General features: G+C 49.8%; 1 protein-coding gene across 1 annotated transcript in view; it reads left to right on the forward strand.

The window, feature by feature from the left end:
- Positions 1-8975, forward strand: part of LOC119968708 (1-acyl-sn-glycerol-3-phosphate acyltransferase gamma-like) — a 28965-nt gene extending 19990 nt beyond the window's left edge. The window contains 1 exon segment of the mRNA XM_038801308.1: positions 8678-8975. Coding sequence (XP_038657236.1) covers positions 8678-8766 — 89 coding nt within the window. The 3' untranslated portion in view covers positions 8767-8975.
- The last annotated feature ends 2744 nt before the right edge of the window (positions 8976-11719 follow it).

An 11719-nucleotide genomic window follows, 5' to 3' on the forward strand; every position in this document is an offset into this window, starting at 1 on the left:
CTGCTGGCACAGTGACACAGTGGTTAGCACTTCTGCCTCACAGCAGTGCCAGGGATCTGGGTTCAATTCTGACCTTGGGTGACTGTGGAGTTTGCACGTTCTCCCCGTGTGTGCGTGGGTTTCCTCCCAGTTTCTTCCCACAGTCCAAAGATGTGCAGGTTAGGTGGATTGACTATGCTAAATTGCCACTAGCGGGGTTACGGGGGTAGGGTGGGGGTTGGACCTAGGTAGGGTGCTCATTCAGAGGGCCGGTGCAGACTTGATGGGCCAAATGGCCTCTTTCTGCACTGTGGATGAAATAGTATTCATCTTTTTTAACTATCCTACTGTGAGAGCAAAAGACCTTATTTGTGGCCAGATCAGAAATCAACTCAAAATGTCTGAATAACTTAGCTCCACCCAGCAATTACACCATTTCCCCAAACTGAAAACAAATCAACTCCCCAGGCTTGAAAATACGTGGGACTCTCCGAGTCAAACAAACCAAACCTTTAACATGTTCACTTGCGCCTCTGGCTCCTAAAAGCTTTCTGATCTTGCAAAACAAGTTTCTTTTAAAAACATGACTGCTGCATTTGTCACAACTGGAACATTTTAAATGTTATATCCCTGTTCAAGAAAAAAAAAGTGGAGAACTAAGATAACCACAGTTCAGTCAGCCTAATTTGGAATTGAGGAAACTTTCAATCCATGTCAAAATTAATTGCCACTTCCAAAGATATGTTGATAAATAACAAGTCAGCACAGATTTGTTAAAGACAAATCACGTTTGAAATGAAATGAAATGAAATGAAAATCACTTATTGTCACGAGTAGGCTTCAAATGAAGTTCCTGTGAAAAGCCCCTAGTCACCATTCCAGCGCCTGTTCGGGGAGGCTGGTACGGGAATCGAACCATGCTGCTGGCCTGCCTTGGTCTGCTTTATAAGCCAGTGATTTAGCCCTGTGCTAAACCAGCCCCAATTAGAACATTGAACGTGGTACAGTACAGAACAGGCCCTTCGGCCCTCGATGTTGTGCCAAGCCTTGTCCGAAACCAAGATCAAGCTATCCCACTCGCTGTCATTCTGGTGTGCTCCATGTGCCTATCCAATAACCGCTTGAAAGTTCCTAATGTGTCCGACTCCACTATTACAGCAGGCAATCCATTCCACACCCTAACCACTCTCTGAGTAAAGAACCTACCTCGGACATCCCTCCTATATCTCCCACCCTGAACCTTATAGTTATGCCCCCTTGTAACAGCTACATCCACCCGAATAAATAGTCTCTGAACGTCCACTCTATCTGAAATGAAATGAAAATTGCTTATTGTCACAAGTTGGCTTCAAATTAAGTTACTGTGACAAGCCCCTAGTCGCCACATTCCGGCGCCTGTTCGGGGAGGCCGGTACGGGAATTGAACCGTGCTGCTGGCCTGCATTGGTCTGCTTTCAAAGCCAGCGATTTAGCCCTATGCTAAACATCCCTTATCACTGTCTGTGCGGAGTCTGCACATTCTCCCCGTGTCTACGTGGGTTTCGTCCGGGTGCTCCGGTTTCCTCCCACAGTCCGAAGACGTGCAGGTTATGTGGATTGGACATGCTAAATTGCCCTTAGTGACCAAAAAGGTTAGGAGGGGTTACTGGGTTAAGGGGACAAGGTGGATGTGAGGGCTTAAGTGGGTCGGTGCAGACTCGATGGGCCGAATGGCCTTCTGCACTGTATGTTCTATGTTATCATCCCCCTCATCATCTTATAAACCTCTATTACGACGCCTCTCATCCTCCTCCGCTCCAAAGAGAAAATCCCTCGCTCCCTCAACCTTTCCTCATAAGACCTACCCTCCAAACCAGGCAGCATCCTGGTAAATCTCCTTTGCACCCTTTCCAATGCTTCCTTCAATACAGTGACCAGAACTGCACACAATATTCCAAGTGTGGTCCCACCAGGGTCATGTACAGTTGCAGCATAACCCCGCGGCTCTTAAACTCAAGCCCCCTGTTAATAAACGCTAACACACTATAGGCCTTCTTCACTGCTCTATCCACTTGAGTGGCAACCTTCTGAGATCTGTGGACATGAACCCCGAGATCTCTCTGTTCCTCCACATTCCTCAAAACCCTGCCATTGACTCTGTAATCCGCATTCAAATTTGTCCTACCAAAATGAATCACCTCGCACTTATCAGGGTTAAACACCATCTGCCATTTTTCGGCCCAGCTCTGCATCCTATCAATGTCTCTTTTCAGCCTACAACAGCCTTCCACATCATCCACTACTCCACCAATCTTGGTGTCATCAGCAAATTTACTGACCCACCCTTCAGCCCCCCTCCTCCAAGTCATTGATAAAAATCACAAACAGCAGAGGACCCAGAACTGATCCCTGTGGTACACCGCTGGTAACTGGTCTCCAGTCTGAAAATTTTCCATCCACCACCACCCTCTGTCTTCTATGTGATAGCCAGTTACTTATCCAATTGGCCAAATGTCCCTCTATCCCACACCTCCTTACTTTCTTCATGAGCCGACCATGGGGAACCTTATCAAACGCCTTACTAAATTCATGTATACAACATCAACTGCTGTACCTTCATCTACACACTTAGTTACCTCCTCAAAGAATTCAATCAAATTTGTGAGGCAAGACTTACCCTTCACGAATCCGTGTTGACTATCCCGGATTAAGCTGCATCTTTCCAAATGGTCATAAATCCTATCCTTCAGGACCTTTTCCATTAACTTACCGACCACCGAAGTAAGACTAACCTGTTTATAATTATCAGGGTCATTCCTATTCCCTTTCTTGAACAGAGAACAACATTCGCCACTCTCCAGTCCTCTAGCACTATCCCCATGGACAGTGAGGACCCAAAGATCAAAGCTAAAGGCTCTGCAATCTCATCCCTTGCCTCCCAAAGAATCCTTGGATATATCCCATCTGGCCCAGGGGACTTGTCGACCCTAAGGATTTTCAAAATTGCTAATACATCCTTCCTCAGAACATCTACCTCCTCCAGCCTAGCCGCCTGTATCACACTCTCATCCTCAAAACATGGCCCCTCTACTTGGTGAACACTGAAGTAGTTCTCTTCTGACTCCGTGCACAAGTTCCCACTACTGTCCTTGACCGGCCCTAACCTCACCCTGGTCATTCTTTTATTTCTCACATTAGAGTAAAAAGCCTTGGAGTTTTCCTTGATCCGACCCGCCATGGACTTCTCATGCCCCCTCCTAGCTCTCCTAAGCCCCCTTTTTTTTTAGTTCATTCCTTGATACCTTGTAACCCTCAAGCGACCCAACTGAACCTTGTTTTCTCATCCTTACATACTCTTCCTTTTTCCTCTTGACAAGACATTCAAACTCTTCTGTGAACCATGGTTCCCTCACACGGCCATTTCCTCCCTGCCTGACAGGGACATACCTATCAAGGACACGCAGTATTTGTTCCTTGAACAAGCTCCACTTTTCATTTGTGCCCTTCGCTGACAGTTTCTGTTCCCATCTTATGCTCCCTAATTCTTGCCTAATCGCATCATAATTACCCCTCTCCCAATTATAAACCTTGCCCTGCCGTATGGCCCTATCCCTCTCCATTGCAATAGTGAAAGACACCGAATTGTGGTCACTATCTCCAAAGTGCTCTCCCTCAAACAAATCTAACACTTGCCCCGGTTCATTACCCAGAACCAAATCCAATGTGGCCCTCCCTCTTGTCGGCCTATCCACATATTGTGTCAGGAAACCCTCCTGCAAACACTGTACAAAAATTGCCCCATCCGAACTGTTTGACCTATAGATGTTCCAATCAATATTTGGAAAGTTAAAGTCACCCATGACAACTACCCTGAGACCTCCACACCTATCCATAACCTGTTTTGCAATTTCTTCCTCCACATCTCTATTGAAAATGAAAATCACTTATTGTCACGAGTAGGCTTCAATGAAGTTCCTGTGAAAAGCCCCTAGTCGCCACCTTCCGGCGCCTGTTCAGGAGGCTGGTACGGGAATTGAACCGTGCTGCTGGCCTGCCTTGGTCTGCTTTAAAAGCCAGCGATTTAGTCCAGTGTGCTAAACCAGCCCCATCTCATTTACTATTTGGCGGTCTATAGAAAACTCCTAAAACGTGACCGCTCCTTTCTTATTTCTAACTTCGGCCATATTACCTCAGTCGGCAGATCCCCTTCGAACTGCCTTTCTGCAGCCGTTAAACTATCCTTAATTAACAATGCTACTCCTCCACCTCTTTTACCACCTTCCCTACCCTTACTGAAACATCTATACCCCGGAACTTCCAACAACCATTCCTGTCCCTGTTCTAACCATGTCGCCGTAATGGCCACATCGTAGTCCCAAGTACCAATCCACGCTCCAAGTTCACCTACCTTATTCCGGATGCTCCTTGCATTGAAGTAGACACACTTCAACCCCCTTCCTGTCTGCCGGTACACTCCTGCGACCTTGATACCCTCCTCAGTACCTCACTACTCTCAACACTGGCTTCTGGACTACAGATCTTTTCCCCAGCCCCCTGACAAATTAGTTTAAACCCCTCCGAAGAGCCGTAGCAAATTTCCCTCCCAGGATATTGGTGCCCCTCTGGTTCAGGTGCAAACAGTCCTGTCTGTACAGGGCCCACCTTCCCCAGAATGTGCTCCAATTATCCACGTACCTGAAACCCTCCCTCCTACACCATCCCTGCAGCCATGTGTTTATCTGCACTCTCCCTGTTCCTCACCTCACTAGCATGTGGCACCAGCAACAAACCAGAGATGACAACATGGTCTGTCCTGGCTCTCGGCTTCCACCCTAGCTCCCTAAATTCTTGTTTTAAATCTCCGTCCCTTCTCTTACCTATGTCGTTGGTACCGATGTGCACCACGACTTGTGACTGTTCCCCCCCCCTTAAGGATTCTGGAAACATGGTCAGAGACGTCACGGACCCTGGCACCCGGGAGGCAACATACCATCCGTGAGTCTCTTTCGCTGCCACAGAACCATCTATCTGTCCCTCTAACTATCAAGTCCCCAATAACTATTGCTCTCCTGCTCTCCCTCCTTCCCTTCTGAGCCACAGGGACGGACTCGGTGCTGGAGATCCGGTCACCGTGGCTTACCCCTGGTAGGTCGCCCCCCTCAACAGTATCCAAAGCGGTATACTTGTTACTGAGGGAACGATCACAGAGGATCCCTGCACTGACTGCTTCCTCCCAACCCCTCTCACCGTCACCCATCCATCTTGATTCTTCGGAGTAACTACATCTCTGAAGGTTCTATCTATGACCACCTCTGCCTCCCAAATGACCTGAAGTTCCTCCAGCTCCAGTTCCCTAACGTGGTTTCTGAGGAGCTGGAGATGACTAACTTGATTAAATTCTTTGAAGTAGGGCAGCACGGTGGCACAGTGGTTAGCACTGCTGCCTCACGGCGCTGAGGTCCCAGGTTCGATCCTGACTCTGGGCCCCTGTCCGTGTGGAGTTTGCCCATTCTCCCCGTGTCTGCGTGGGTTTCGCCCCACAACCCAAATATGTGCAGGATAGGTGGATTGGCCATGCTAAATTGCCCCTTAATTGAAAAAAATTAATTGGGTACTCTAAATTTATTTTTTTTAATTCTTTGAAGTAGCAATGAGGTTAACGAATGCTTTTACAATCTATATCAATGACTTGATTGAAGGGACTGAAGGGGATGGCTAAAAGCTACATTTGCTGATGGTGCAAATATAGGTAGGAAAGTAAATTATGAAGAGGACGTAGAGTCGACAAAATGATTTAGATTAAGTCGGGTCAACAATTTTGCAGATGGAGCATAATGTGGGAAAATGTGAACTTGTTCACTGGCAGAAGAATAAAAAAACAACATATTATTAAAATGGAGAGATAGCGGAACTCTGTTACAGAGGGATCTGGATGTCCTAGTACATGGATCACAAAACATTAGTATTCAAGTACAGTAAGTGATTTGGATGGCAAATGGTGTGTTGGTGTTTATTGCAAGAGGAATGGGATATAATTTAGTGACCCTGCTGGGTTACTGTCTGTGCGGAGTCTGCACGTCCTCCCCGTGTGCGCGTGGGTTTCCTCCGGGTGCTCCGGTTTCCTCCCACAGTCCAATGATGTGCGGGTTAGGTGGATTGGCCATGCTAAATTGCCCGTAGTGTCCTAAAAGTAAGGTTAAGGGGGGGTTGTTGGGGGTATAGGGGGATACGTGGGTTTGAGTAGGGTGATCATGGCTCGGCACAACATTGAGGGCCGAAGGGCCTGTTCTGTGCTGTACTGTTCTATGTTCTGTGTTCTATAAATGCATCTGTACATGGCTTTAGTGCGACCACATCTGGAGTACTGCATACAATTCTGGTCTCCTTATTTAGAAAATATATAATTGTGTTAGAAGCAGTTCAGAGAAGGTTCACTTGACTAATTCTGGGACAAGGACAGGTTGAATAGGTTGAGCCTGAATCCCTGGAATGAAGAGCTTGTCATATGAGCAACGGTTGAGGACTCTAGGTCTGTACTCATTGGAGTTTAGAAGGATGAGGGGAGGGCAGCGCAGTGGTTAGCACTGCTGCCTCACGCGCCGAGGTCCCAGGTTCGATCCCAGCTCTGGTTTCACCCCCACAACCCAACGACGTGCAGGGTAGGTGGATTGGCCACGCTAAATTGCCCCTTAATTGGACAAAATGAATTGGGTACACTAAATTTTTAAAAAAAGAAGGATGAGGGGGTTCTTATTGAAACTTACAGTGGAAGGATGCGAGGCCCCCAAGCGTGGAGACCTGGATCAGTGACATGGCGGGATTTATAAAATTGTAAACGGTCAATTTGCCCTGAGAGGATCAATACAAGGGTTCTATAACCGATGGCAGCCTTTTCTGGACTTCCTGGCTCAGAGATAGGTAACTTGGTCAATAGCAGCAGCAACCCGGGGGGGGGGGGGGGGGTTGCATTATTGTAGTGTTATTCTGTAACTTTATAGTGTGTTAATTTGCGTTGTTGTTAAAATGCTGGGTTGTTCATGGGGATGGGGGCGAATGTATATGATTGTTAATATTATTGTTATTTTCGGTATTTTACTAAGGTGTGTCAATGTTGTATAAAACAAAGATTTTCAATAAAAATTATTTTTTAAAAAATAAAAAATTGTGGAGATGCCGGCGTTGGACTGGGGTGGGCACAGTAAGAAGTCTTACAACAACACCAGGTTAAAGTCCAACAGGTTTGTTTGGAATCACTAGCTTTCAGAGCACTGCTCCTTCCTCAGGATGACATTGACAGAGGGGGGAATTTGGCAATGGTAATGCCATTGGATAAGGGAGCGATGGTTCAATTCTGCCCGATCGAATATTGTCATTGCCTGGCAGATATCATGTGAATTAAGTGGGGCTGGTAATGTAGTGGGCCTGTCTCGAGGCTCGGACTAGTGCTGCAGAGAAATGAGTTCAAATCCCACCATAACAGCTGGGGAAATTAAAATTCAACTAATTAATTAATCGGAAATAAAATATGAGCCTCAGTTTTAATCATGGAAACTACTGGATTGTCAAAAAACTAATGTCCTTTGGGGATGGAAATCTGCCCTCCTTGCCTGGTCTGGCCTACATGTGACTCCAGACCGAGTATGTGTGTGTGGTTGGATGTTACTGGCTGCTGAAAGGGCTGTAGTTGTAGGTGACACTCCACTAGCTGTTTGAGGGCAATTAAAGATGGGCAATAAATGATGACTTTGTGATGCTGACAACTGGAGCCTGGATTTTGTCCAGGTCTTGTTGCATTTAGACATGGACTGCTTCATTATCTGAGCAGTCGTGACAATCGGCATCAAATATCTTCACTTTTGACCTTATGATGGAAGGGAGGTCATTGATGAAGCAGCTGAAGATGGTTGGGCCGAGACACTACCCTGAGGAACTCCTGCAGTGATGTCCTGGAGCTGAGATGATTGACCTCCAACCACCACAACTATCTTCCTTCGTGCCGGGTATGACTCCAGCCCCCTGATTCCCATTGAATCCTTGATGCCATATTCAGTCAAGTCCTGCTTGATGTCAAGGACAATCAGTTTCACCTCACCTCTGAAGGTCAGAAACCAATGAGGATGATGGGAACACACTTGAAGAAGGCAATGGGCAGATTGGTGAACAGATAGACCATTGCAAATTCAATTTGTAGTAAAATGTGAGGTGTAACAGGCATGGTGTAAAAAAAACCAGCAAGTTATGGTTATGGAAACACTGGAGAAGCAGGAGTAAGAGGAGATTTGATGGCGGTATTTAAATTAACCTCTGGTTTACGGAGAAATTAAAGAGAAACTGTTTCCAATGGCTGGAGAGATGAAGAAGTCATTTTCTTTACAGTTATTATTGTGACCTGGGGGAGGCTGCTCTCAAATGGTGTTGCCAGCGGATTCTGTCCTATCCTTGATGTGCATTTCAGGGGAGAAATTTGCAGTGCGATGGGGGAAGAGCAGGGGAATTGCCTCTTCCTGTGCTCTTTGGGGTCTTTATGCCTTGTGGGAGGACGGGGTGGGGTCTGCAATGAATCGCGAGCTGATTCACGGGTGCGTTCTGCCTGGTTAATACAGATGATTCTGACCTTTTAGCATTTAATATTGAACTTGGGGATTGTTAATTCTGAATGTTTTTTTTAGCATGCCTCCCTCCATCCCGTTTTAACCGTTTACTTTCCCTGTTTCCACAGCATCGTTCTGTGTGCGGCGGCTCATCGGAGTGACAGAGATTGGAAAAGGGTCCAGTTATGGAAACCAGGAATTTAAGAAGAGGATGTAGAAGTATTAATGGAAAGACTTCCGAGCTGCTTATCGAAAACAATTTATGAATTTTTAGGAATGTTTTGCTCTTCTCTACTGATGGCAACTAACAGCGACCAGAGACAATAATTGGCTACTCCATAATCAACCTATCAATGGCCAGCTGTGCTGGCCCCCCCCCCCCCACTGACCACACTGACCCCCCCCACCCCCACTGACCACACTATCTCCCCGCCCCACTGACCACACTGACCCCCCCCCACCCCCCTGACCACACTATCCCCCCCCCCACCCACTGACACCCCCACTGACCACACTATCCCCCCCCCCACACACTGACCCCCCCACCCCCAGCCCCACTGACCACACTATCCCCCCACCCCCACCCACACTGACCACACTATCCCCCCACCCACACTGACCCCCCCAGCCCCACTGACCACACTTTCTCCCCCCCCCACCCCGCCCCACTGACCACACTGACCCCCCCACTGACCACACTATCCCCCCACCCCCACTGACCACCCAACCCCCCCCCACCCCCACTGACCACCCAAACCCCCCCCACCCCCACTGACCACACTGACCCCCCCCCCCACCCCCACTGACCACACTATCCCCCCCACCCCCACTGACCACACTATCCCCCCACCCCCACTGACCACACTATCCCCCCCCCAGCCCCACTGACCACACTATCCCCCCCCACCCCCACTGACCACACTATCCCCCCACCCCCACTGACCACACTGACCCCCCCCACCTCCACTGACCACACTATCCCCCCCACCCCCACTGACCACACTACCCCCCCCACCCCCACTGACCACACTATCCCCCCCACCCCCACTGACCACACTGACCCCCCCCACCCCCACTGAAAACCCACACTATCCCCCCCACCCCCACTGACCACACTATCCCCCCCCCCCCAGCCCACTGACCACACTATCCCCCCCCAGCCCCACTGACCACACTATCCCCCCCACCCCCTGACCCCTCCCCCCCACCCACCCTGACCCCCCCCCCCACGACCCACACTGACCCCCCACCCCCCTGACCACACTATCCCCCCCCACCACACTGACCCACCCCCACTGACCACACTATCCCCCCCCCCCCCCCACTGACCACACTTCCCCCCCCCCACTGCACACTATCCCCCCCCCCCACCCCACTGACCACACTTTCCCCCCCCCCCCCATGACCACACTGACCCCCCACCCCCACTGACCACACTATCCCCCCCCACTGACCACACTGACCCCACCCCCACTGACCACACTACCCCCCCACCCCCACTGACCACACTATCCCCCCCCCCCCCACTGACCACACTATCCCCCCCCCCCCCCCCACTGACCACACTGACCCCCCCACCCCCACTGACCACACTATCCCTATCCCCCCCACCCCCACTGACCACACTATCCCCCCCCCCCTGACACCACTATCCCCCCCACCCCACTGACCACACTATCCCCCCACCCCCACTGACCACACTGACCCCCCCACCCCCTGACCCCCCACCCCCTACCGTCCACACTATCCCCCCCCCCCACTGACCACACTGACCCCCCCCCCCACTGACCCCCACTACCGTCCACACTATCCCCCCACCCCACTGCCACACTATCCCCCCCCCCCACTGCCACACATATCCCCCCACCCACACTGATCCCCCCCCCCCCACACTGACCACACTATCTCCCCACCCCCACCCCACTGACCACACTGACCCCCCCCACCCCCACCATTCACAGTGACCCACCGTCCACGTTGACCACCTCGGTTCTGAGATCTGACTAATGTTGTTTGACAGGCGGCTGAGACTCCAGCTGTCCATTCTGATTATGTTATGCTCTGTACGGACGATCCCGTAACGCGTCCACACTCCGTCCTTACAGTACCAGCGATTGCCACTGTATTAACCCTTCACTAATGGTCAATGACACTGGCAACCATGGACGTAGTGCAGTGTTATTGGCTGTTTAATGACTGAATTTAAACTTAAGAATAGCTGAATGCCAGTTGGCAATTTACAATAGTAACTCTCTGTCTCTGCGGACCTCTCGGAGCGATCGGCACCCATTCCTACCCCCTGCCCAGCCCAGTCTCACACCCCTATCCTCTATGATCTCCTCCCTCCGCCTGCCCTCCAATGTGTTCTTCCCTCCTTTTAAATCTCTCTATCTATCCCCTCCTCCCGCTCCCAGATCCATCCGGAACTCCCTTCCAGAGCTCATCTGATTCTCATTGAATTTTATCAAATCATGTAGCTGAGATTCTGACGGTCATTTCAGGTGAGGGTGGGAGAAAGAGTCCTTTCTGGATCTCTGACGCAATCTGCTTATTCTTTTGATGTTCAATGTCAACTTGCCCAGAGCCAGACCCCAAACTGTTAAAACAGGACCGGAAGTTGCCAAGTCTCTTTGAGCTATGAATAGCAGATATTGGTTCATCATTTAATTGGTATGTGCACAGGAAGAGGTCACAGTGAGAACGTGCTCAATATCTCCCTCTACAGTTTGAGGAGGGACTGGGGGATGGGGTTCTGTTTTGTGCTGTGTAACAGATAGTTTGCCCCCCCACCCCGGCTGATGAGCTGTGTGCTGTGCTGTGTAACAGACCCCCACTATCCACGCTCATCCCCCAGTCTGAGGGCTCTGTGTAGGGGTGATAAACCCACCCCCTGTCTGACGGCTCTGTGCTGTGCTGTGTGATGGAACTTCCAGTCTAGGATCCAGACCTGGCACTGATATGAAGCACTGAGTGCAGCTTTCCGACCTGTTAGACTGTAGCAGCCCTGGATTGATTGGGTTTGAAAGATGGTTGCTGTCTTTCTTTCTCTTTCCCCCCCCCAATTAATCATCCCAAAGTTTCCAGTGTTTGGCTTCTGAGTCCCAACAGCAATGTGACTTCATCTCCAGTTCTGACTGGAGCTGGCCAACATTCCATATGATGAGCACGCT

This window comes from Scyliorhinus canicula, chromosome 7 (genome assembly GCF_902713615.1).
Source record: "Scyliorhinus canicula chromosome 7, sScyCan1.1, whole genome shotgun sequence".
NCBI lineage: Eukaryota > Metazoa > Chordata > Chondrichthyes > Carcharhiniformes > Scyliorhinidae > Scyliorhinus > Scyliorhinus canicula.